Source organism: Arachis stenosperma, unplaced genomic scaffold, assembly GCF_014773155.1.
Source record: "Arachis stenosperma cultivar V10309 unplaced genomic scaffold, arast.V10309.gnm1.PFL2 arast.V10309.gnm1.Scaffold_100028, whole genome shotgun sequence".
Lineage (NCBI taxonomy): Eukaryota > Viridiplantae > Streptophyta > Magnoliopsida > Fabales > Fabaceae > Arachis > Arachis stenosperma.
The window spans coordinates 972,279-1,000,082 of record NW_026651370.1 but is presented as its reverse complement, the minus strand read 5'-3'; the positions used below and the strand labels follow the sequence as shown (position 1 = coordinate 1,000,082).

The 27,804-nt window shown below is 38.9% G+C and overlaps 1 protein-coding gene across 4 annotated transcripts; it reads right to left on the bottom strand.

Moving 5' to 3' along the window:
• Positions 1-19,709: 19,709 nt before the first annotated feature.
• On the bottom strand, positions 19,710-24,739 carry LOC130959958 (uncharacterized). 4 transcript variants are annotated; one of them, XM_057885355.1, is made up of 9 exons: positions 24,351-24,739; positions 23,549-23,698; positions 23,007-23,221; positions 22,784-22,854; positions 22,544-22,706; positions 22,069-22,240; positions 21,162-21,320; positions 20,843-21,042; positions 19,710-19,954 (listed from the first exon to the last, which is right to left on the bottom strand). In XM_057885355.1, the coding sequence occupies exons 1-9, from the start codon at positions 24,715-24,717 to the stop codon at positions 19,859-19,861; spliced, it is 1,593 nt and encodes a 530-aa protein (XP_057741338.1). In that variant the 5' UTR covers positions 24,718-24,739; the 3' UTR covers positions 19,710-19,858. The 4 variants fall into 4 exon arrangements, with proteins under 4 accessions (XP_057741338.1, XP_057741340.1, XP_057741339.1 ...); XM_057885357.1 differs by having other exon boundaries at positions 20,843-20,931; XM_057885356.1 differs by having other exon boundaries at positions 22,544-22,697.
• Positions 24,740-27,804: the final 3,065 nt, after the last annotated feature.

Genomic DNA, 27,804 nt, shown 5'->3' with positions numbered 1-27,804 from the left:
GTAGACATCCTGGGCTTTCCAGCAATATATAATCGTCCATACTTTGCCCAAGATTTGATGGCCCAAACCGGCGCTCAAAGTCACCTACAGAAATTCCAGCGTTAAACGCCGGAACTGGCATAAAACTTGGAGTTAAACGCCCAAACTGGCATGAAAGCTGGCGTTTAACTCCAGAAAAGGTCTCTACACGAAAATGCTTCATTGCTCAGCCCAAGCACACACCAAGTGGGCCCGGAAGTGGATTTTTCTGTCATTTACTCATTTCTGTAAACTTTAGGACACTAGTTTACTACTTATAGGATCTTTTGACATTGTATCCGTACCTTATGACACTTTACACGTTTCTTTGTGTACTTTCCACAGTATGAGTCTCTAAACCCCATGGTTGGGGGTGAGGAGCTCTGCTGTGTCTTGATGAATTAATGCAATTACTACTGTTTCTTATTCAATCATGCTTGCTTCGATTCTAAGATAACACTTGCTCTTAATCCGGATGAATGTGATGATCCGTGACAATCATCATCATTCTCAACTATGAACATGTGCCTGACAACCACCTCTGTTCTATCTTAGATTGAGTAGTTATCTCTTGGGTTCTTTAATCGGAATCTTCGTGGTATAAGCTAGAACTGATGGCGGCATTCAAGAGAATCTGGAAGGTCTAAACCTTGTCTGTGGTATTCTGAGTAGGATTCAATGACTGGATGACTGTGACGTGCTTCAAACTCCTGAGGGCGGGGCGTTAGTGACAGACGCAAAAGAATCACTGGATTCTACTCCGGCCTGATTGAGAACCGACAGATGATTAGCCTATGCTGTGACAGAGCATCAGGGACGTATTTTCACTGAGAGGATGGGAGGTAGCCACTGACAATGGTGAAACCCTACATACAGCTTGCCATGGAAGGAGCCTTGCGTGTTTGATGAAGAAGACTGTAGGAAAGCAGAGATTCAGAAGATGGAGCATCTCCAAACCTCAGCCTATTCTCCATTACTGCAAAACAAGTACCTTTTTCATGTTCTTTTGCTTTTTACAATCAATCCTGATAATTTCTGATATCCTGACTAAGATTTACAAGATAACCATAGCTTGCTTCAAGCCGACAATCTCCGTGGGATCGACCCTTGCTCACACAAGGTATTACTTGGACGACCCAGTGCACTTGCTGGTTAGTTGTGCGGGATTGCAAAAGTGTTATTGCAATTTCGTGCACCAAGTTTTTGGCGCCGTTGCCGGGGATTGTTCGAGTTTGGACAACTGACGGCTTGTCTTGTTGCTTAGATTAGGACTGTTTTGTTTTTGTTGGTTTAGAGTCTTATAGTTGAGTCTAGTTTCATATTCTAAGTTTGGTGTCAATTGCATGCTTTTGTTTTTCTTTTAAATTTCGATTTTTGCATGTTCTTAGTCCCTTTTTGATTCATAAAAATTCTAAGTTTGGTGTCCTCTTTGTGTTTTTCTCTTAAAATTTTCGAAAAAATTAGTGTTTGATTTCTAAAATTTTAAGTTTGGTGTCTTTTGGTGTTTTTCTCTTTCCTCTTTTAAGAATCAAATCTTTTTCATAAAAATTTTTCAATCATATCCTTTTAATTGCTGTTTTCAAAATCTTTTTTTCTTACTAAATTGATTCAGTTTTCAATTTGCGTTGATCTTATTCTCTTTTGATTTTCGAATTTTCATTTTAATTTTCCTTTATTTTATTTTAATTTATTTTATTTTAATTCTTTCGGTCAATTCAAAAAAAAAAAACAAAATTTATCTCTTTGCAATCATCATCATTTCCCTTTTGTCCATTATGGACTTAAGTGGAATTAATCAGTCCAGAAGGACTCTGGGGTCATATGCTAACCCCATTACAGCTGCATATGGGAGTAGCATCTGTATACCTCCCATCAAAGCAAGCAGCTTTGAGCTAAACCCTCAACTCATTATCATAGTGCAGCAAAATTGCCAGTATTCTGGTCTTCCACAGGAAGAACCTACTGAGTTTCTGGCACAATTCTTACAAATTGCTGACACAGTACATGATAAAGAGGTAGATCAGGATGTCTACAGACTATTACTGTTTCCATTTGCTGTAAAAGATCAAGCTAAAAGGTGGTTGAATAACCAACCTACAGCAAGCATAAAGACATGGAAACAGTTGTCAGACAAATTCCTGAATCATTTTTACCCTCCAAAGAGGATGACACAGCTAAGGCTGGACATCCAAGGCTTTAAACAAGAGGATAATGAATCCCTTTACAATGCCTGGGAGAGGTATAGAGGTATGCTAAGGAAATGTCCCTCTGAAATGTTTTCAGAGTGGGTCCAGTTAGACATTTTCTACTATGGGCTTACAGAAAAAGCTCAGATGTCTTTAGACCACTCAGCTGGTGGATCTATACACATGAGGAAGACAATTGAAGAAGCTCAAGAGCTTATAGACACTGTTGCTAGAAACCAATACTTGTATTCTAGCAATGAGTTCGTTCCAAAGGAGGAAGTCATGGCATCAGTCACTGATCCTAATCCTCAAGAACAGATGAATGAGCTTAATCAACAATTGCTCCTGATGACAGAACAGTTAGCAGAATTTAAAGAGATGCTCCATGAAACTAAAGTTGCCAATAAGAGCATAGAACTACAGTTGAATCAAGCAAAACAGCAAATATCTAAACAAATAACAGAGGAGTGTCAAGCAGTTCAATTGAGGAGTGGAAAGACTTTGAATAACACTGTTCAAAAGAGTAAAAAGCCAAACAAGGAACAAGTGACAGAGGACAACCAAACTTCTGTTCAAAATCCCTCTGAGGACAGTAAGAGCCCAGAGAGGAATATTGGCGTTCAAACGCCAGAAAGGGAAGGAAAACTGGCGTTAAACGCCCATTCCTTGCCCAGTTCTGGCGTTCAAACGCCAGAAAAGGGGGAAAAGTTGGCGTTAAACGCCCATTTTCCACCCAATGCTGGCGTCCAAACGCCAAGGGAGGATCAGACACCTGAGAGTGCTGACAGTAATCCCTCTAAAAAGGCTTCTTCAACCACTTCTGTAAGGAATAAACCTGCAGCATCTAAGGTTGAAGAATATCAAGCCAAGATGCCTTATCCTCAGAAACTCCGCAAAGCGGAACAGGATAAGCAATTTGCCCGCTTTGCAGACTATTTAAGGACTCTTGAAATAAAGATTCCGTTTGCAGAGGCACTTGAGCAAATACCTTCTTATGCTAAGTTCATGAAGGAAATCTTAAGTCATAAGAAGGATTGGAGAGAAACTGAAAAAGTGTTTCTCACTGAAGAATGCAGTGCAGTCATTCTAAAAAGCTTACCAGAAAAGCTTCAAGATCCTGGAAGCTTTCTGATACCATGCACATTGGAAGGCACTTGCACCAAGACAGCTTTATGTGATCTTGGAGCAAGCATCAATCTAATACCTGCATCCACTATCAGAAAGCTTGGGTTGATTGGAGAAGTCAAACCAACCAGGATATGCCTCCAACTTGCTGATGGCTCCATTAAACACCCATCAGGCATAATAGAGGACATGATTGTCAAGGTTGGGCCATTTGCCTTTCCAACTGACTTTGTGGTACTGGAAATGGAGGAGCACAAGAGTGCAACTCTCATTCTAGGAAGACCCTTCCTAGCAACTGGACGAACTCTCATTGATGTACAAAAGGGGGAAGTAACCTTGAGAGTCAATGAGGATGAGTTCAAGTTGAATGCTGTAAAAGCTATGCAGCATCCAGACACACCAGATGACTGCATAGGCATTGACATGATTGATTCTCTGGTAGAAGAGATCAATATGGCTGAAAGCCTAGAGTCAGAGCTTGAGGACATCTTCAAAGATGCTCAACCTTATCAAGAAGAACTAGAGGAAGTAAGGGAATTTTCGAAAATTCCTCAGGAGGAGGATAAACCTCCCAAACCTGAACTCAAACCTCTACCACCATCCCTGAAATATGCATTTCTGGGAGAGGGTGACACTTTTCCAGTGATTATAAGCTCTGCTTTAAATCCACAGGAAGAGGAAGCACTGATTAAAATGCTAAGGACACACAAGACAGCTCTTGGGTGGTCCATAAGTGATCTTAAGGGCATTAGTCCAGCTAGATGCATGCACAAAACTCTGTTGGAGGATAATGCCAAACCAGTGGTTCAACCACAGAGGAGGCTAAATCCTGCCATGAAGGAGGTGGTGCAGAAAGAGGTCACTAAACTACTGGAGGCTGGGATTATTTATCCTATTTCTGATAGCCCCTGGGTGAGCCCTGTCCAAGTTGTCCCCAAAAAGGGAGGCATGACAGTGGTTCATAATGAAAAAAATGAACTGGTTCCTACAAGAACAGTCACAGGGTGGCGCATGTGTATTGACTACAGAAGGCTCAATACAGCCACCAGAAAGGATCATTTTCCTTTACCATTTATAGACCAAATGCTAGAAAGACTAGCTGGTCATGATTATTACTGCTTTTTGGATGGCTATTCAGGCTACAACCAAATTGCAGTAGATCCTCAGGACCAAGAGAAGACAGCATTTACTTGCCCTTCTGGCGTGTTTGCCTATAGAAGGATGCCTTTTGGTCTGTGCAATGCACCTGCAACCTTTCAAAGGTGCATGCTCTCTATCTTCTCAGATATGGTAGAAAAATTTCTGAAAGTCTTCATGGATGACTTCTCAGTATATGGAGACTCATTCAGCTCCTGTCTTAACCACCTATCACTTGTCCTGAAAAGGTGCCAAGAGACTAACCTGGTTTTAAACTGGGAGAAATGTCACTTTATGGTGACTGAAGGAATTGTCCTTGGGCACAAAATTTCAAGCAGGGGAATAGAGGTGGATAAGGCAAAGGTAGAGGTAATTGAAAAATTACCACCACCTACCAATGTTAAGGCAATCAGAAGCTTTCTTGGGCATGCAGGATTCTATAGAAGGTTTATTAAGGATTTTTCGAAAATTGCTAAACCTCTGAGTAACCTGTTAGCTGCTGACACACCATTTGTGTTTGACACACAGTGTCTGCAGGCATTTGAGACCCTGAAAGCTAAGCTGGTCACAGCACCAGTCATCTCTGCACCAGATTGGGCATTACCATTTGAATTAATGTGTGATGCCAGTGATCATGCCATTGGTGCAGTATTGGGACAGAGGCATAACAAACTTCTGCATGTCATTTATTATGCTAGCCGTGTTCTAAATGATGCACAGAAGAATTACACAACCACAGAAAAAGAATTACTTGCAGTGGTCTATGCCATTGACAAGTTTAGATCCTACCTAGTGGGATCAAAGGTGATTGTGTACACTGACCATGCTGCTCTTAAATACTTACTCACAAAGCAGGATTCAAAACCCAGGCTTATAAGATGGGTGTTGCTTCTGCAAGAGTTTGATATAGAAATAAGAGACAGAAAAGGGACAGAGAATCAAGTAGCTGATCATCTGTCCAGAATAGAACCAGTAGCTGGGGCGTCCCTCCCTTCTACTGAGATCTCTGAGACTTTCCCAGATGAGCAACTCTTTGCCATTCAGGAAGCTCCATGGTTTGCAGATATGGCAAACTATAAAGCTGTGAGGTTCATACCCAAGGAGTACAGTAGTGTGCAAAGAAAGAAATTAATTTCAGATGCCAAGTATTACCTTTGGGATGAACCATATCTCTTTAAGAGATGTGCTGACGGAGTGATCCGCAGATGTGTACCCAGAGAAGAAGCACGAAGGATCCTATGGCACTGCCATGGATCGCAGTATGGAGGACATTTTGGAAGTGAGCGAACAGCCACTAAAGTCCTCCAGTGTGGATTCTACTGGCCTACTCTCTACAAAGATTCCCGAGAGTTTGTGCGTAACTGTGACAGTTGCCAAAGAGCTGGTAACCTGCCTCACGGATATGCCATGCCTCAACAAGGGATATTAGAGATAGAATTGTTTGATGTATGGGGAATTGATTTCATGGGACCATTCCCACCATCATACTCAAACACTTATATTCTGGTGGCAGTGGACTATGTATCTAAGTGGGTAGAGGCAATTGCTACACCCACTAATGATACCAAAACCGTACTGAAATTCCTCCAGAAAAACATTTTCAGCAGATTTGGCGTTCCCAGAGTGCTAATCAGTGATGGGGGCACTCATTTCTGCAATAAACAGCTATGCTCTGCTATGGTTAGATATGGAATCAGCCATAAAGTGGCAACTCCGTATCATCCACAGACAAATGGGCAAGCTGAAGTCTCTAACAGAGAGCTAAAAAGAATCCTAGAACGGACTGTGATAGCCCGGAGAAAGGATTGGGCAAAGAGCTTGGATGATGCTCTGTGGGCATACAGAACAGCATTCAAGACCCCTATAGGAACCTCTCCATACCAACTGGTGTATGGGAAGGCCTGTCATTTGCCTGTGGAACTGGAACATAAAGCCTATTGGGCAACCAGATTCCTAAACATGGATGCACAGTTAGCTGGTGAGAAAAGACTGCTCCAGCTAAATGAGCTAGAGGAGTTCAGACTCAATGCCTTTGAAAATGCAAAAATTTATAAGGAAAAGGCAAAGAAGTGGCATGACAAGAGATTGTCAACCAGAGTCTTTGAGCCAGGACAAAAAGTTCTGCTCTTCAACTCCAGGCTCAAATTGTTCCTAGGAAAACTCAAATCCCGGTGGAGGGGTCCGTATGTGATTACAGGAGTCTCACCATATGGATATGTTGAGCTTCAGGATACTGATTCTGACAGAAAGTTCATTGTAAATGGACAGAGAATCAAGCACTATCTTGAAGGAAATTTTGAGCAGGAATGCTCAAAACTGAGGCTTGAGTGATTCCTAACAGAAGTCCAGCTAAAGACAGTAAAGAAGCGCTTGCTGGGAGGCAACCCAGTCATTAGGAAGTTGTATGATTAGTTCTTACAGAGGCAAGAATCAAAAATGAAGGAATTCACAGAGTTACAGAAGGATTCAGCTCAAAAAGCAGAGAAAATGAGCTTACTGGCGAAAAAACGCCAGTAAGGAGCATTTTGGGTGTTAAACGCCAGAATGGGTATCATTCTGGGCGTTTAACGCCAGTAATGGTACCATTTTGGGCGTTAAACGCCAGAATGGGCACCATTCTGGGCGTTTAACGCCAGGTGTGCAGCATCTTGGGCGTTTTGTAAAAACGCCCAGTGACAAAGGATTTCTGGCGTTTAACGCCAGCCAGGGCACCTGGCTGGGCGTTAAACGCCCAAAAGGGGTAGCAAATGGGCGTTAAACGCCAGAATGGGTGCCATTCTGGGCGTTTAACGCCAGAAAGGTGGGGGGACCACATTTTTGTTTTCAACTCAAATTTTTTCAAACTTTCCTCTTTTTAACCATACTCTTCTACATAAATGCACTTCAACCTTTCATCATTCACTTTCAAATCTTCACAAATCAAAACCATTCTTCAAATCTATTTCAAATTAATCCCAAATCTTCTTCAAAAACTCACCCTTTTCTCAATTTCTCCCCATATCTCCTCAAATCTTCTTTCTAATTTTTAATTTTTTCGAAATCTCTTCTCCCCTCCCTTATAAATTCACGTTTGGCTCCCTCATTCCACCACACCATTCGAATTTCCTCTTCCTCCCCCTCTCTTCTCTCTTTTATTTTGCTTGAGGACAAGCAAACCTCTAAGTTTGGTGTGCTTTTCCGTGATCACTAAGCCAAGATTCATCAATATCATGGCTCCCAAGGGAAAACAAACCAATTTAAGAGGCAAGAAAGAGAATAATCCAAAGAATCTTTGGAATCAAGAGAAGTTCTTAACTAAAGAACATGAAGACCATTATCACAAAATAATGGGTCTGAGGTCAGTGATCCCGGAAGTTAAATTTGATCTGAAAGAAGATGAATATCCGGGGATCCAAGAGCAAATTCGAAACAGAGGATGGGAAGTTCTAACCAATCCTAAGACAAAGGTTGGAAGGAACATGGTTCAGGAATTCTACTCAAATCTGTGGCTGACAGATAAGCAGAGAATGACTGGAACTGCTTACCATACCTACAGAACTATGGTCAGAGGGAAAGTTATGTACTTTCATCTGGACAAAATAAGAGAAATCTTCAAGTTGCCTCAACTGCAAGATGATCCTGACTCCTTCAATAGGAGGATGGTGAGAGTAGATAAAGGGTTGGATCAAATCCTAGAGGACATATGCCTCCCTGGGACTAAGTGGATAACCAATTCAAAGGGTGTCCCAAACCAACTCAAGAGGGGAGACCTCAAACCAATTGCAAGAGGTTGGCTAGACTTCATTGGGCGTTCCATATTGCCCACTAGCAACCGTTCTGAGGTCACCATCAAGAGAGTAGTGATGATTCATTGCATTATGCTTGGAAGAGAAGTGGAGGTGCATCATGTGATTGCTTGTGAGATCTACACAATTGCAAATAAGAATTCCACTGAAGCCAAATTGGCTTACCCAAGCTTGATCTCCTTGCTCTGTAAAGAGGCTGGGGTGAAAATGGGAGTAGATGAGTTCATACCCATTGAGCATCCAATCACCAAGAAGTCAATGGAAGGACAAGTGCAAGACAACTCTATCAAAAGGAGGGCGCATGAGTTCCTCCCTGAATTCCCTGAAATTGGCTACTGGGCCAACCTAGAAGCATCTATTAACAAGTTGCAAGAGACTATGGAGCAACTGAAGGAAGAACAGCAGAATCAAAACTGCATGCTCTGCAAATTGCTGAAGGAACAAGAGAAGCAGGGGCGTGAAATTCAAGAGATGAAACGCCAAAAGCTCTCCTCTCAAGCTGAGGGAGCATCCACTTCTCAAAATCAAGGTTGTTGAGTTCTAACTCTGTGAAAACCTCTATCATTAGGAGCCTATTTTTTTGTTTTCTTGTCTTATTTTCTATTTTTATTTTTAGTTTCATCTTATATCTATATTTGAGTCTTGTTCTTAGTTCATAATTAATAAAATTTATGCCTTAAAGTTATGAATGTCCTATGAATCCATCACCTCTCTTAAAAGAAAAATGCTTTAATCACAAAAGAACAAGAAGTACAGGATTTCGAAATTTATCTCTGAAACTAGTTGAATTAGTTTGATGTGGTGACAATACTTTTTGTTTTCTGAATGAATGCTTGAACAGTGCATATGTCTTTTGAATTTGTTGTTTTTAAGAATGTTAAATTTGTTGGCTCTTGAAAGAATGAGGAGAAAGAGAACTGTTACTGAGGATCTGAAAAATCATCAAATTGATTCTTGAAGCAAGAAAAAGCAGTGAATACAAAAAAAAATTTATATTTTCGAAAAAAAAAGAAAGGAGAAGAAAAGAAAAGGAAAGAAATAAAGTGGTGATCCAAAGCAAAAAGAGTGTGCTTAAGAACCCTGGACACCTCTAATTGGGGACTTTAGCAAAGCTGAGTCACAATCTAAAAAGGTTCACCCAATTATGTGTCTGTGGCATGTATGTATCCGGTGGTAATACTGGAAGACAAAGTGCTTTGGGCCACAGCCAAGACTCATACACTAGCTATGTTCAAGAATCAATATACTTAACTAGGAGAATCAATAACAATATCTGAGTTCTGAGTTCTTATAGATGCCAATCATTCTGAACTTCAAAGGATAGAGTGAGATGCCAAAACTGTTCGGAGGCAAAAAGCTACTAGTCCCGCTCATCTAATTGGAGCTATGTTTCTTTGATATTTTGGAATCTATAGTATATTCTCTTCTTTTTATCCTATTTTTATTTTCAGTTGCTTGGGGACAAGCAACAATTTAAGTTTGGTGTTGTGATGAGCGGATAATTTGTATGCTTTTTGGCATTGTTTTAGTATGTTTTTAGTATCTTTTAGTTAGTTTTTAGTATATTTTTATTAGTTTTTAATTAAAATTCACTTTTCTAGACTTTACTATGAGTTTGTGTGTTTTTCTGTGATTTCAGGTATTTTCTGACTGAAATTGAGGGTTCTGAGCAAAAATCTGATCCAGAGACCAAAAAGGACTGCAGATGCTGTTGGATTCTGACCTCCCTGCACTCGAAGTGGATTTTCTGGAGCTACAGAAGCCCAATTGGCGCGCTCTCAATGGCATTGGAAAGTAGACATCCTGGGCTTTCCAGAAATATATAATAGTCCATACTTTGCCCAAGATTTGATGGCCCAAACCGGCGCTCAAAGTCACCTACAGAAATTCCAGCGTTAAACGCCGGAACTGGCATAAAACTTGGAGTTAAACGCCCAAACTGGCATGAAAGCTAGCGTTTAACTCCAGAAAAGGTCTCTACACGAAAATGCTTCATTGCTCAGCCCAAGCACACACCAAGTGGGCCCGGAAGTGGATTTTTCTGTCATTTACTCATTTCTGTAAACTTTAGGACACTAGTTTACTACTTATAGGATCTTTTGACATTGTATCCGTACCTTATGACACTTTACACGTTTCTTTGTGTACTTTCCACAGTATGAGTCTCTAAACCCCATGGTTGGGGGTGAGGAGCTCTACTGTGTCTTGATGAATTAATGCAATTACTACTGTTTCTTATTCAATCATGCTTGCTTCGATTCTAAGATAACACTTGCTCTTAATCCGGATGAATGTGATGATCCGTGACAATCATCATCATTCTCAACTATGAACATGTGCCTGACAACCACCTCTGTTCTATCTTAGATTGAGTAGTTATCTCTTGGGTTCTTTAATCGGAATCTTCGTGGTATAAGCTAGAACTGATGGCGGCATTCAAGAGAATCCGGAAGGTCTAAACCTTGTCTGTGGTATTCTGAGTAGGATTCAATGACTGGATGACTGTGACGTGCTTCAAACTCCTGAGGGCGGGGCGTTAGTGACAGACGCAAAAGAATCACTGGATTCTACTCCGGCCTGATTGAGAACCGACAGATGATTAGCCTATGCTGTGACAGAGCATCAGGGACGTATTTTCACTGAGAGGATGGGAGGTAGCCACTGACAATGGTGAAACCCTACATACAGCTTGCCATGGAAGGAGCCTTGCGTGTTTGATGAAGAAGACAGTAGGACAGCAGAGATTCAGAAGATGGAGCATCTCCAAACCTCAGCCTATTCTCCATTACTGCAAAACAAGTACCTTTTTCATGTTCTTTTGCTTTTTACAATCAATCCTGATAATTTCTGATATCCTGACTAAGATTTACAAGATAACCATAGCTTGCTTCAAGCCGACAATCTCCGTGGGATCGACCCTTGCTCACACAAGGTATTACTTGGACGACCCAGTGCACTTGCTGGTTAGTTGTGCGGGATTGCAAAAGTGTTATTGCAATTTCGTGCACCACTTGGCATAGAGGAGGTGAAACCAATACAGATATCGTTGGAGTTGGTGGACCAATCAGTAGTATATCCTAAAGGGCTGATTGAGAACCTTTTAGTTAAGGTTGACAAGTTCATCTATCCGGCAGATTTTGTGATCCTGGACTCTTCAGAAAATGGAAATGACTCAATAATACTTGGTCGACCATTTTTGGCCACTGCTAGAGCCATTGTGGATATAGAACAGGGAGAGCTAACCCTCAGGATGCATGAGGAAAGCATCACCTTGAAAGTCTTTCCAGAATTACAAAGGAATGAAGAACCAAGCAAGACAAGTGGTGACTTCCTTTCAAAGCAAGCAACCGACAAAACAATAGAACAAGAGAGTGAGCTTGTACAAGGAGAAAAAGGAATTCAAAAAGAAGATGGGATGATAAACAAAAAGGAAGGTATCACAACTCAAGCCACTGTCAAAGGAAGCATATTAACAAGGAAGAAGAAGAAGAAAAACAAGAAAAAGGCCTACAAGGGGTGGAAGAATAAGAAAATCCCAACTGAAGGATTTGCCAAAGGTGATAAGGTGCAACTAGTGTATCAACAGCTGGGAACAAAAGATTATTACACTGTCAACCAAGTACTCTCTCTTGAGCACATTGAAATTGAGCATCAAGGCACACAGAGAAAGCTTACAGTGAGAGGTGACAAGTTGAGACATCACCAACATCAACCACCCTAAAGGGAGTCCAATGTCAAGCTAGTGACAATAAAAGAGCGCTTCATGGGAGGCAACCCATGATTTAAGATTTCTGTCTTCTCTTTAATAAGCTATGATTTCCTGAGTATGATTTTGAACTTTCATATTTGATAAATGCATATTTTAGAGCATAAGTCAGACTTCTAAGTTTGGTGTCCCTTAAGGCACACTTAATTTTTGCTTTTCAAAAGAAAGGGAGCTATTCTTAGAACATATGCGTAATTCTTTTGATGGAGCATATGACCAAACACTAAGTTTGGTGTCTACATGTGTAACAATGTTCAGAAGATCATTTCCCAATCATGGAATCAAAACCATACAGAAAGGGATCATGCATCAAATTTTTTTAAAAAAATATATCAATTGTGAAAAATGGTTTGCATTGCTAAGCCGTCCCCTCAATAAAAGATAAGTTTGGTGTTCACCAACTTTTAGCATCTTTAATTAAGGGACACAATTGACCATAAAAAATTTTTTTTTTAATAAATAATAATAAACAAAACAAAACAATTCTTTTCCTTTAGTACAAATCAATTGCCAACGACTATATTGATGATCTAAGGCTAGTTGTATTGGTTCATGCAGGAGAAAAAGATTGAGACAAAAGCAAGGAGGGGCCACGGCTAGGATAAGCTATGTGAGGATGGTCACATGTGCCTAGAAGAACGCGCTCATGGGGAAACAGAATTTGCATGCATGCATCCTTGAACACCTAAACGCATGCAGCCAATGGGAGGAGGATCCTCGTCAAAGCCTCAACAATACATGCAGACCGTCCATTTCATGCATCCCTTGGATGAACAACTCAATCTTAACCCTTCATGAGCACCAACGAGTCCCTTTCTCACTCATTATGGTTTTGTTGGAAAGCTTGAAGAATCCACCTATAAATAGCCGTTGGCACCAACACGGTCTACACACTCATTCAAGCCACTTTCATATGAAAGCCATAATCTCTTCTACTCCCAAAACCAACATAATTCCCTTATCTCACACAACAAAACCGAACCAAAACTCATCCCAAACACAACACATACTTCTTCTATTCTCACTTTTTCTTTCTTCTTACCTCAAATCCAATGGCCTCCTCAAGTTCAAAAAGAAGGCCGGGAAAGGAACCTATGGTAGCCGAACCTCCATCATTTGATGCAACCAAATTTAGATCCCAATTCCATGAAGGGAGATATCATAGGTTCATGGAGACAAAGAATGTCATTTATGAGAAAGGCCTTGAGTTGAGAGATGGGGAATATCCCATCATGAGGCAAATCACTAAAGAAAGAAGGTGGGAAATTTTATGTGCTCCTCTTGTTGACATCAGTGCAGTTATGATCAGGGAGTTCTATGCAAATGCTGTAAAAGAAAACAAAGATAGTGCTCCTTACACAAGTTATGTCAGAGGAGTTGAAGTGAGTTTTAGCCCAGCTGCCAACACAAGGGCCCTCAAGTTGAGAACCATAACTTATGCAGAGCCCAGTTATGAAACCAGATTGTAGATGGAAAACAATCCTGATGAGATCTTGCAGGGGTTATGTGTGGAAAATACAGATTGGGAAAGAGATTCAAAGGGAGTTCCAAGTCACTTGAGGAGGATAAATCTCACTCCTGTGGCTAAGGGATGGTATGAAATAGTGAGGAGATCTATCCTTCCTACTGGAAACGCTTCTTGGGTCACAATCAAACGAGCACTCTTGACATACTGCATCTTGCATGGAGGTGATATCAACCTCACACAACTCATAGCCGACAGTATTCAAGAGATGGCCAATAGCACAAGCAAATCAAGTGGTCTTGGACATCCAAGTACCATCCTCAGGCTCTGTGACAAAGCTGGAGTAATCTTTGAAGATGAGGACACAGAAAAAGTGAAAAAGGGAAAAGGGATCACTAAGAAGAGTATGGAAGGAATAATTGAAGAAGATGATCCAGAGGGGGTGGTAGCTCCCAGGCAAAGGAGATCACAAAGAGAGGAAGGACGAAATCAAGCTCATAATGCCATAGACATGAGCCAGCTACACAGGGCGATAGAAGAACTATCTCAACAACTCATGCAGACTCAACAAGAGCAAAATCAGGGGTGCCAAGAGAAATATCTAGAGCCCCATCCAGAGTTTAGGGAGCAATATCTGAAAGACAAAGAGGAGAGAGAAGCTTGGCAGCGTCAAATGGAGGAGAGGCAAGACAACAGCAAATGATGACTCAACAGCAAGAATTTCAAGCACAGATTCTTGAAGGACAAAAAGAGCAATACAAAGAATTCAAAGAATCATATGATAAGCTGTATTTTAGTCAAGCTAAAGCAGGGAAATACAGTCACAACTTGTATCAATGGAAGAATATTCATCACACCATGGGAGAAGTGAGATATGCACAAAGAATGGAGAATGATGAAAACATGCAAGCAAGGTTGGAGTACTTGACCCACAATTTGCCAACACTCAATCCTCAGATCAAGCCATTTGAGCAATGCCCTGGATTTGAAGCCAAGCAACAAGCAAGGTCTCGTCACTATACGGAGGCAACCTTTAAAAGATTGGAAGATGTTGGGCTCTCAGGACTCTTAGATTCTGTCTGGGGTAGAAGATGTCCTGGTGAAGAGATCCGAGATTATTCCAAACTAGGGAAGAGAAAGAAGAAGAAGGGAGAATCAAGCAGCAGCCACGACCAATAGAAGGTGGCAAAGTTCTTTCATTCACCTTCTTTCACTCTTTTAATAAGGAGAAGCATGTCTGAAACATAATATGCCTCCACTGTTTATTTCCTTTTTATTTCTTTTTCTTGTACTTTCTGTTGTTCAATAAGTAGCTAGAGAAATGATTTGCATAATGCTTGTCATTCATCACTTAGCTTTAATTTTGTTTTGTTTCCCATATGCTTGAATAAAAGAGATTTGGTTTGAATTGAAAAGTGAAATATCCAATGTTGCATAAGTAGAATGGAAGTTAATGGTGGTATATATGTTTGATTAAATGCATAACTCATGAAATAATTATTGCATAATCTCATTCTCATTCAAGTGTGAGTTGGCTTGCTGTTATAAAGACCCTTATCAATAAATAAAAAGCCCTTGAGAACAAAAACAGAAAGAAAAGGAAGAAGAAAAAGCCAAAGTGGCAAGAAAAACAAAGAATAAAGGTTGGACACCAATAGCTTGGACCCTAGGACATATGCCTGTGGTGTTCTTGTACTAAGATATGCTTGGATAAGTAAATTCTAAGGGGTATTTTAAAACCCGGTCACTTAGATCAACTGATTTGGGATGGCCAATTGAAAGTCCACAATAAAGAGCAACTTAGATACAAAACATTTAGTTATCCAAAGAGATGCTGGGCATCAATGATCCTAGGAAGAAATAGTGAGCCATGTGTCTGTGGTGGAAAGATGTTGAGTAAAAGAAAAAAATGAAGCCAAAGGCTACTACTGCAACATTAGACACCAAACCTCCAAAAAGAATAATAAGCTTGTTAAGTATTATAAGAAAGAAAAGTTAGCAAGGGAGTAATTAAAAAGTAAGTCTTATAACAGCAAGTTTAGCAAAACTTTGATGAAAAATGTAAACTATGTAATAGCAAACAATAACTTGAGTTATCATTGTCTGCATGAAGACCCCAAAAATCAAGTTCTGATATATGGCTAATAAGGATATGTGTTCTTTTCTTGTTCATTTCAATTTCTCTTAGTTTTGATGCTTGCTTGGGGACAAGCAAGATTTAAGTTTGGTGTTGTGATGACAAGTCATCATATACCCATTTTTTAAGCTAATTTTACTTGTTTTGTTAGTCTTTATGCACTTTCTTGCATCCTAAGTAATTGATTTGGAGTGAAAATGCATAACTTCTTTAAATCAAACAACCACCATGAAATTAATGTTAACTCATGAGTTTTAAGCTAAATTTAATTGATTTTTAATTGATTTATAAGCCTTGTGAATTTAGTGATACTTGGAGTGGTTGTTTTGGTTTATTGTAGGTGAATAAAAGAAGAAAAGAGGAAGCGTGGCTTAAGAAAGCGTGGCCCAAGGAGAAAAGAGCGTGGCGCATGAAAGGGAGGAAGCAAACATTGCCCTCCACAAGGGCACACTGCCCTCTAGGAGGGCAACATGAGTAAACAAGCCTTGAGAGGCAACACTGCCCTGCCCACGACAAGGGCAGAGCACAAATTGATGCCATGGATCAAAGGGAACAAAAACACTGCCCTGCCCTCCTCAAGGGCAATATCGGGCTCAACAAAGGAAGAAATCCAAAGAAAAAGCTCACCATTGCTTGCCACAAGGATCGAACACGGCACCATGAGGAAACAAGAAACTAAGCCTTAATTTGGTGCCAAGAAAACCAAGGAAAAGAAGTAGCGTGTGCATCCACCAAGTTTCGAACTTGGAACTTCACTTTTGGAAACACTGCCCTGCCCTCCGCGAGGGCAGGGCAGCATTTTGTGGTGCACAGCCAGCGCACCATTCTGGCGCACCAAGGGAAGGCTCGGCAGCACCAGCAGCACGCACAGGCACCACTCGGCAGCACCAGCAGCACGCACAGGCACCAATCTGGTGCACCAAAAAGTTTTGCCCTGCCCTCCGCGAGGGCAGGGCAGCATCCTGCAGCATCACACACCAAGCACGCAAGCACCAACACGCACCATTTTCTGCCCTGCACTCCACAAGGGCAAGGCAGCCTCCTGGAAGCAATTGTTCTTGGGCTGAAAATTGGATTAAAAATCCAATTTAATTCATTTCTTCACAAAATCAAAAGCCCATCCAAATCCCAAGATTCAAGAATAGAAAGTGTATAAATAGGAGCTAGTTTGATGTAATTAGAACCTTTGGCTTACTTTTAACTTGACTTTTGAATTTTACACTTCCTTTGGAGCTTGGAATTCTGCAACTTCTCTTGGTGACTTCACTGAGATTTCAGAGAATTGGGGAGGAGAATTGATCTCTCTTCTTCCTCGTTCTTGCTTGGAAACTTTTACTTTTCTTGTTTTGAGTTTTGGGTGTGAAGAATTGAGGAAATTCTGTCTCAATCTCCATTCAAAATCTCTTTAATTCCTTTCTGCATAATTGAATCCATTTACATTCCCTTTACTGCTTCTTCTTCAATTTCTTGTTAATTGCTTTGTGAGCTTGGATCTGGGAAGGCAATTGAGATCTAGGCTTTGCTACCTAGTCTCTGGAGTCCTGAGATCCCAATTTACTTTTGGTTCTTCTGTGAACCTTTGCTGCACTAAATTTCCCTACTGTTTGAATTCTAATTACTTCTAATTCAATTTCTGCTCTATTGATTGTTGCAATTCACATTCTCTTGCTTAAATTCTGAAATCCATGTCCTCAAATCCCATTTACATTCAAGCAATTTATATTCCTTGCAATTTAAGTTACTGCAATTTACATTTCTTGCACTTTAAGTTTCAGTCATTTACTTTCTTGTTCTTTAAGATTCAGTCCTTTTACTTTCAGTTTCTTTTAATTTCTGCAATTCTACCCTTCCCCCTTTACATTTACTGTTATTTACTTCCTGTTAAACACAAATCACTCAACCAATACTTGATTCGCTTGACTAAATCAACCACTAAACTAAAATTGCTCAATCCTTCAATCCCTGTGGGATCGACCTCACTCATGTGAGTTATTATTACTTGATGCGACCCGGTACACTTGCCGGTGAGTTTTGTGTCGGATCGTTTTCCGCACATCAGGTAGTTGGTAGATTTAATATTTCTTGCACTTTTACTATGCTTTTCTTTTATACCCACCAAGTGTTTGACAAAATGCTTGGTTGGGCTTTAGAGTAGATTTTGAGTATTCTTGACTTGGAAAGAGTAATTAGGCAATCTTGAGTCATGAAAATCCAACCTATGTTGGTGATCTAGAATTGTTAGCTAATATTGTTTCTATTGACGCTAATCTTTTGCTAATTCAATTAGTAAGTTGATTAGGACTTTTGGATTGAGATTACTTTCTTGGAGTGTGAGGATAATATGATACCTTCTTCTATCATGCGAGATGACTTAATAAGATAAATTCTTGTTTATTATTGTGATATGATTGACTTGTCTTGTTTGATGTTCTCCCTATGTGATGATAACATGATACCTTCTTCCATTTGTTGGAGTTGACTAAATAAGATGAATTAATCAATGTATGACTAGGATAGAAAACCTATATTCTCAATATTTGTCATGAATGTCTCTCTTTATTAATTGCTTTCTTTAAATTGCTCACTTGATTTACTTTTCTTGCCGTCTACTTTCTTGTCCATTTATTTTCTTACCCCTTTTATAAATCAAACCCCTTGTCCCTTTATAGCCAATAATCATTCACTTCATTACAATTCCATGTGAGACAACCCAGAGTTTAAATACTTAGTCAATTCTTATTTGGGGTTTGTTACTTATGACAACCAAATTTTTTATTGATGATTGTTTGTTGGTTTAGAAACTATAATTGCAACGAGAATTTATTTGAGAAATTCTAGACCAACACGACAATTTCCTTACATCAATCACACAATGCAAAACATGCATAAAGCAACTCAAACATTTTTATTAATCAAAAGTGTTTAAATTGTCTAACAAAAATGTTTAAATAGACCCCTAACAGATTAGCCTAAAAATGGGCCAGATCTTCTTATATATGACTCTAAAATTAACCTTATTAATTTAAATCAAGTCTGATTTAAATTAAAGATCCTAAAAATTATTATAACTAATTTAAATCAGATTTGATCTTATTGGATTGGATAAGATCTAATTTAAACTTAAAACACCTAAAATAGTACTAAACAAATCAATACTAAATCAAGTCTTTGACAAATCTTAACAACAATCAAACTAAAATATAGATTACATAATTTTGAAAATTAATGCTAAATATATGAGTTCCAATGAACTTGAAGAGTAATCTTTAGACTTTTTGATGTCCTCATTTAGCCTAATGGACCTAACCTTGTCTTTTCTCTTAATTTTTGGCCTAATTCTTCTTCTGATGATCGATTCAACCTCTGATAAAAAAGATCTATCTTAGTTTTATTTGATCTCTTCAACAAATTTAGTAATGAACATAATGGCTTTATTGTTTCAATGGGGAGAAGAATGTATAATTAACTTTTCTAAAAATTTCCAAACGAACGATTTCAACAAAATCTTTCAATTTCTTATTTTACTATGTTCAATTCTATATATTCCTCTATCCGTAGAGTACATTAAATATACAGAAATGGCTATAATCAACAATGGATGAATTTTCTTATGTATGAGTACTACCAATTTCCTAAAACTCTCCTTGTACTTTTTTGTAAGTGCTCTAATAATGAAGCCTTCCGAAAAATTGAAATCTTCATCCTGCCAGTAATAATCTCTCTACACAATAATGTTTATATATTTCTCAATGGTAAGACCAATACCAAGTGTCACCCACTAGTTAGTGATTAGTGAATAAATTGCATTAGCCACTCCTGCCTTTCTCAATGTGACATTACAGAAGATATAAAGAATGGAACATCGGATCACCAAAATGGGGTTACATCAACTTCTGGTGAACTAGCAACACGTGGCAATAGGACAACATACAAATTTATATAAACATACAATGCATAAAACAAATTCTATTTTTTTCTTTTACAAACTCATATAAACATACAATGCTTAAAACAAAGTAATATTATCTTTTATATATAAAAGGGTATATTAATATCACTCATATTTTATAATTTTATTTATTTTACAAATTTATATAAACATAAAAATGCATAAAAAAGGATAATATAATAAAAATGAAGTAACATTATTAGACAACTTTGGGTTATTGAAATTGCATGTTAGAAAGCAACATTTATGCCTAAACTGCTACACATCCTAGACCACAGTAACTAATAATTTTAATCAAGTACTCGATGCACAGCAAAAGGTGCACAATCAACTTTTGTTGGATGGCCCAACACCGTATCAGCAACCATTTCAGCAGTCCCAAGAGCCTGTAATAATCTCATAAATATAAAACTCGTCAATAACTCCAAAACAATTGCATTTGCTTAGATATAATGCAAATTCAGAAAGCATGATGACTGTAGCTTTAGCTTAAATAGGCAAAGCTATTGAAATCCTGTTTTGAGAATTTGAAATCTTTATAGGTAGCGTTTAAATAGTTTAGGGACAAAGACAACAGAGACAGGGACAAAAATAAACTTGTGTCTATATCCTGTTAAGTAGTAGCGTGGGACAGCGACAGAAAAAGCACAATGAAATCCTGTCTCTAGTGCCCCTACATTTTGAAGATGCAGAAAACACAAGAAGTCTTTCTTCGGGACATTGTTTCTTATTCCAAACAAGATACAAAGATAGGTTGTGTTTCTGTCTCGTCACTCTGTGAGGGACTTTAGATATTATGGGGTGTCCAAAGTGCCACATCGGGAAATATAAGATGCTTGATTTTATATTTAACGAGAGTGGTTCTTTTCCTTTAACAGCTAACTTTAAAGGTGTAATTTCCCACCTGTCTTAGATACTTAACAATGGTATCAAAACCTGGTTGTCAAGGCCATCAAAAGTGTTATCTATAGGCTGGATTAAGGTGAATACCGAATACTGTTAGCCAGTAGGAAAGTAGCTGCGGCTGGGTCAATGTCGATAGAGTGAAGCCACCGTGGACGTCGGCTCTCTAGGGGTGATGTATATATTGTTTTATAGTTAGGGACTTAGGTAATTATGGGGTGCCCAATGTCACAAATCGGTTAGTATGGATACTTGATGTTGTATTTAAGGAGAGTGGTTCTTCCCTCTCAATAGCTAAATTTAAGGTGTGGTTTTCCACTTTCCTGAGATACATAACACTCTCAAAGCAAAAACTGCTACAGAGAACTCACCATCGAAAGCCCTCCCCCTTCGTGTCCTGCGGCAAGGTAAACATTTGAGAGGCCAGGCACAGGCCCAATCATTGGCTTCCCATCAGGCACTGCAGTGTAAATGTTATGCAAGTCAAATATTTTGATGAAAGTGAAATATATTCTAAGGTAAACATTTGAGAGGCCAGGCACAGGCCCAATCATTGGCTTCCCATCAGGCACTGCAGTGTAAATGTTATGCAAGTCAAATATTTTGATGAAAGTGAAATATATTCTGGAAATGTAACCAAAATATAAATAGTTCATTTGCATAACATTGCGAAGAAATGTAGTGACTCACTGTAGGGTCGTAATCCTATTCTGACTTTTCTATTTGCACTTAGATTAGAAAAGGAAAGCAATTCCAATTTGGGAAAGAATTCTGCAACCCGCTTCCATATATATCTGACAACAGATTCATCCAATTCTGTGCTGAAACCAACAAATTCACGGCTACTCCCTTGGTATTGTATCGGATAAGATTTTGGTTTGTTATCACAAAACAGGCAAACAACGTCAAAATTCTAGAACATTGGATGAAGCAATGGCATTAATTGCAAACAGTTATCTATTTCAGGATACTATGAAACTAATTTAAAACTAGAAAGAGAAGTATTTAGAGAAGAAAAGAAAAAAGAAAAAAGTTTACTGCAATCAAGAATTCCAAACTCATTCCTATCATAACCATTTAATAACCATAATTTACAGTTGTTCACTTTTAAAATATTGTTGTTCGAAAATAATTTTCTATTTTCGAAAACTTATGCAACATTAATTATTTTTCTCAATTATACCCATATTCAAAATAACTTCATGATTGGAAAAAGTGAAGGAGAGATATCTCAGTAGAATAGTAGAAACGAGAGAACAAGTGGTAAATTTAATTAATGGCAAATTTTGTAAAATACCTGTTAACTTTTTCTAATTTCAATACTTTTTTCAATCATTTTCTTAAGCTATCTCAACACTTAAAAGTGAACCATTATTTTAGATCGGAGAGAGAACAAAATACTAATAGTAATAAAAAAATTACAAGTGATTGAACGACTACTACCAAAAACATGATTGTTAACTAAAACCCTCAGGAGATAAAGTTATCCACTATAAATAGTATGTGAAAGAAACATACATAATAACCAATGTAGATTGGCAATATAAGAAGCTTTCGCATTTGACAAATTCATGTAGGTTGTAAAAAGGCAGCTTACCAATGAGAAGATTTCCTGCTGCATCCATGGTTGCCGTCATTGAAACAGATAAAGATCGTCCATCTTCAGAGGATTCTATATCAGAAAGTGTTGGATGATCAACATAACCTGCCTCCATCAACCCATGATTCAATTGAAGGTAATCAAAGTTCTGAAGCACAAGTAGGTGACCCTACACAAAGAGGGATGTTTAAAAGGAATTCGAGAGTCGCTCAAACGACTATTTACAAGATCAGCATAAAAGAATCATGCGCAACAACAACAACAACAACAACAACAACAACAACAATAACAATAACAATAACAAATAATAATAATAATAATAATAATAATAATAATAATAAGGTTGACTTTACAATTAATCAACAAACTTATGGATATCAGACTACTCAATATCATTCTTTCTAAAGCCCTCCCTAGAACTGTAAAAGAAATTATATGGAAAAGCCATGAAGGATGGACAAAAAGAACATACCTTTCTGGGCCTTACAGGAACGTCTAATTCCATTCCCCAATTTCTAAACGAATCCTGCATCAAACAACCGGTCCAACAACCAGCTGCAACAATAATTCCCTTCTTACTGTGTAATGTATGACTCAAAGTTTCAATAGCTTTAACCTCTCCATTACTATTTGACCTAAGCACAAAAGAAAGACATTATTGTTTCCCTACCATCTTATTTTCAAAACAACAGTAAGAAAGAGAGAATTCAACCTGATGAAACATTTTACTGGCTGATTATAAAATTCTGCATATCTTCCTTTTGATGCAAAACTCCTGTTAACCTACATATCAACGATAAATTCGTGATTATGAATCAAAAGTCAACTGGCAGCACCATGCCAAGGATTGAGTCCAAAAGTAAAAATGCACTTATCAAGCATTAATCCCAAGTTGGAAACTAAATATGCAAAAAGAAATGAAACAAAAATATCACCTTTTCAATATATGAAACTGTAAGATAAGCATCCAATTGGCAGTCATCTGGTAGAAATGCACCAGCACTGTCTTTGTCCACAAAGAGATCAGGTTCCTGCTCGGACAAATCACTATTACACAAGTACTCTGCTTTCAACCCAGCTTCATTAAGCTGTTTCACTCTCCCCTTCAGCATGTCTAACTGAGCCTTTGTTCTACCAACTAAAAGGCTTCCTATGGATCAAAAGACATATCATATGCCAATATTGTAGTTTTAATCATTCAGAATACACAGCATCATACATTCATGACTACAAACACCAAAGCCTTTCTCATGACAGTTAGACAGAGACCAAAGAGTTCAAAGCCAGCCACCCCTTAACTACTTCAGGATATTTAATAGCAACCAATGAGCATCTAAAGGATTTGATATTAGTTGGAGCATACATAGTATTTCAATATGTTATCATGAATTCTCTTAAGCAACTTCAAGCGGAGTCAGACACTTGGTTAAGAGCATAACGAACAAAATAGAAATTGGTAAATACACAACTATAGCACCTGTTTTTTTCCAACCCAGCTCCACCGTAGGATTCAGGCCTTGCTCTTTTAGGCTTTCTGCCAGCATCTTCCACAATTGATGGCTTCTCCAAGTTAGATCCCATATATCACTCCCAGGAGTTTTGTGTGCCATCCAAAGATATCCCTGCCCTAGAAGTAGCTCAAATTACAAAACAAAGAGGGAAAAGATTCTATAACTATTAACTAACCAAAATACATCATAAAATAAATTTTCTAACTTTTTATCCAAAAATATACATATAAAAAATACAAAACCTATATTACATTCACTAGTCGATTTGATAAAAAGTGTCTAAAAAGTGATTGATTAGTTAAATTTCAGAAAAGTTCTTTCACTATGATAATTAAAAAATATTAGTCACAAATGTAAATGTCAAAAAGCAAGTCCGCTAAGCAGTTAAGTGAACACTATAAACGCATGTTTCAAATGACACAAGAAAATGGAGTAAGGCAATTGAAGAAAATAATCAAAGAACAACTTCTAAAGATATATAACGTGATGATTTCCTGTTTCAAACCATGTCATGTATCATAATTCAACTCAATTCATTTATGAACCAAGCAACAACAGCATCGTTCCATGTCATGAATCATAATTCAACTCAACTCATTCATGCTTAAATCTAAAGTTCTAATCAGTTCATTGAGTTCAAAAACCCTTAACCACACGGTTATCTCCCATGTGATCCACTGTCCTAACATGTCCAAACCACATAGGGTGAAATTTCAACATATATTTTTGGCTTAGCTGAAATCTACAAGAAGAAAAGAAAAGAAAAACCTGCGCCAGTGGCACCAGAACAAGGGAGAGCTTTGTCAACGATGGCTACGGACAGGTCGGAAGAGGTCAAGAACTGACGAGCAATGGTCAAACCAATGATGCCAGCGCCGACAATCACAACATCAAACTCTTGAGAAGAACAATAAATGGGAGTGGGGCTGCGAGAGAACCGACCCAGCTGGTTTCTATTGGTATGGACTTTAAGTGAAGCGCCAAAGAAGATGGAGTGTGAGGAAAGTGTGGAACGGTGAGTGATGCTGCGCCTGCGAAAGTTAGGGCTCGGGAAGAACAAGCAGTGTGTAGCCATCGGCGTTACTCTACAGAAGTCGCGAGCAGTGGGCGGCGGACCTAACATTGAACTAGCCATGGTTTTCGGTTTTTCTTTTCTTTTTTTCTTGAGTAATTAACTAATTATCCAAATTTTTGAAATTCAATATTTTAATCTATCAGATTTGGATATAATTATTAATGATAATTATTGATGTAGCACCTTAATTCGCATATGTAGGGGTCGTATATTTGAATTCTAAAACTTAAAAAACAAATATGAACAAAACACTTGAATTTGTTAAGATAATTTCTGTTAAGAGTTTATAGCTATCAGAGTACAGAATATCTAGAGGGTCTGCATTGATTATAGGCGTCTCAACCAAGCCACTCGTAAGGATCACTGTCCTCTTCCATTCATGGATCAAATGCTGGATTGCCTATCAGGTAAATCACATTATTGCTTTTTAGATGGTTATACAGGATATTTCTAGATTCATATAGCTCCTGAGGATCAAGAAAATACTACTTTTACCTGTCCTTTTGGGACTTATGCTTACAAGAGAATGCCCTTTGGCCTGTGCAATGCACCAGCTACTTTCCAAAGGTGCATGATGAGCCTTTTCTCTGATCTTATTAAGGACTGTATGGAAGTTTTTATGGACGATTTCAGCGTTTATGGTGATTCTTTTAGCCTTTGCTTGGATAGTCTATCTAGAGTATTAGATAGATGTGTCAGTACGAACCTTGTATTGAATTTTGAAAAATGTCATTTTATGGTTAAACAAGAAATCGTACTAGGACATGTTGTATCTAATACTGGCATTTCTGTAGATCCAGCAAAGGTGGATGTTATTTCTAGTTTGCCTTACCCCTCTTCTGTGAGGGAAGTCCGTTTGTTCCTTGGACATGCAGGTTTTTACCGAAGATTCATTAAGGACTTTAGTAAGGTAGCACTTCCCCTATCCAGACTACTGTAGAAGGATATTGAGTTCGAGTTCAGTGAGGATTGCAAACAAGCGTCTGATAAGCTGAAAACCGCCCTGACTCAAGCTTCAATTGTGAGAGGACCGGACTGGAGCCAGCCATTCGAAATCATGTGCGATGCTTCCAACCATGCAGTAGGAGCAGCGCTGGCTCAGCGTGAAGGTAAGGATCATTTTGTTATTGCTTATGCGTCTAAAACTTTAAACGCCGCTCAGTCCAATTACACTACTACTGAGAAAGAGCTTCTTACTATTGTTTTTGCTCTAGATAAATTCCGAGCCTATTTACTTGGTACGAAGGTAGTAGTGTACTCAGACCACGCAGCTCTAAAGTATTTATTAGCTAAAAAGGAATCCAAACCAAGGCTTATATGTTGGATACTGCTATTACAAGAATTTGATTTAGAAATAACGGATAGGAGTGGTAACCAGAATCTAGTGGCAGACCACTTGAGTCACCTTGAGCACATTAAAGATGACTCCACCCCAATAGCTGATAATTTTCCATTTGATAACCTACAAGCAGTATCTGAGGTAATCCCTTGGTATGCACTTGTAGCTAATTATCTAGTTAGCTGCATTTTTCCTCCAAACTTTACTAAGCATAAAAAAGACAAGCTGAAAAGCGAGTTTAAATTTTATATATGGGATGACCCATATTTATGGAGATGTGGCGCTGACCAGGTAATTAGAAGGTGTATGACTCAATCAGAATTTCAGTCCATTTTAGAGGCCTGTCACTCATCTGAGAGTGGAGGACATTTTGGCCCTCAAAAAACAGCTAGAAAAATCTTAGACTGTGGATTCTGGTGGCCCACTCTTTTTAAAGATGCTGTTGAATTTTGTAAATCTTGTCTCCCATGCCAAAGGTTTGGCAATATATCCCAGAGGGATGAAATGCCTCAGCAAATTATGTTTTTCTGTGAAATTTTTTATGTTTGGGGCATTGACTTCATGGGTCCATTTCCAAATTCTAATGGCCACCTTTATATACTGTTAGCTGTAGATTATGTTTCTAAATGGGTAGAAGCAATTCCTACCCATACTGATGATGCTAACACTGTTGTTTCCTTTGTGAGAAACCACATTATTTGTCGCTTTGGATCCCCACGAGCAATCGTGAGCGATCAAGGCACCCATTTCTGTAACAGGAGACTAACAGGATTACTGAAGAAGCATGGGATCATTCATAAAGTTGCGACTGCCTACCATCCTCAGACTAATGGGCAAGCCGAGGTGTCAAACAAAGAGATAAAGCGTATCTTGCAGAAGATAGTCAAACCTCATAGAAGAGACTGGAGCACAGGCTGCAAGATGCACTCTGGCATACAGAACGGCGTACAAGACACCCATTGGGATGAGCCCTTTCCGCTTAGTTTATGGAAAAGCTTGTCATCTTCCAGTTGAAGTAGAGCACAAAGCTTTTTGGGCAGTAAAGGAGTGCAACATGGGAATTGAGAAAGCCGGAGTTGAACGCAAGTTGCAACTGCAAGAACTGGAAAGCCTTCGCCTAGAAGCTTATGAGAACTCAACACTATATAAGGAGAAGATGAAGGCTGTACATGATCAGCACATCAAGAGAAAAGAATTCCAACCTGGAGATTTAGTCCTCCTTTACAAATCTCGACTGAGGCTCATGCCAGGCAAGTTGAGATCCAGATGGGAAGGTCCATACAAAGTAGAGAAGGCCGAACCGTACGGAGTTTATCACCTAAGCCATCCTTCCAGCTCCGAACTTATCAAGGTCAATGGACATCGTTTAAAGCTGTACCATGGGGAGAAGATGAAGAAAAACAAGGAGCTCAAGATTGGTGCACGAAATTGCAATCACACTCTTGCAACCCCGCACAACTAACCAGCAAGTGCACTGGGTCGTCCAAGTAATACCTTGCGTGAGCAAGGGTCGATCCCACGGAGATTGTCGGCTTGAAGCAAGCTATGGCTATCTTGTAAATCTTAGTCAGGATATCAGAAATTATCAGGATTGATTGTAAAAAGCAGAAGAACATGAAATGGTTACTTGTATTGCAGTAATGGAAGATAGGTTGGGGTTTGGAGATGCTCCATCCTCTGAATCTTTGTTTTCCTACTGTCTCCTTCTTCAAGCACGCAAGACTCCTTCCATGGCAAGCTGTATGTAGGGTTTCACCGTTGTCAATGGCTACCTCCCATCCTCTCAGTGAAAGCGATTGCATATGCTC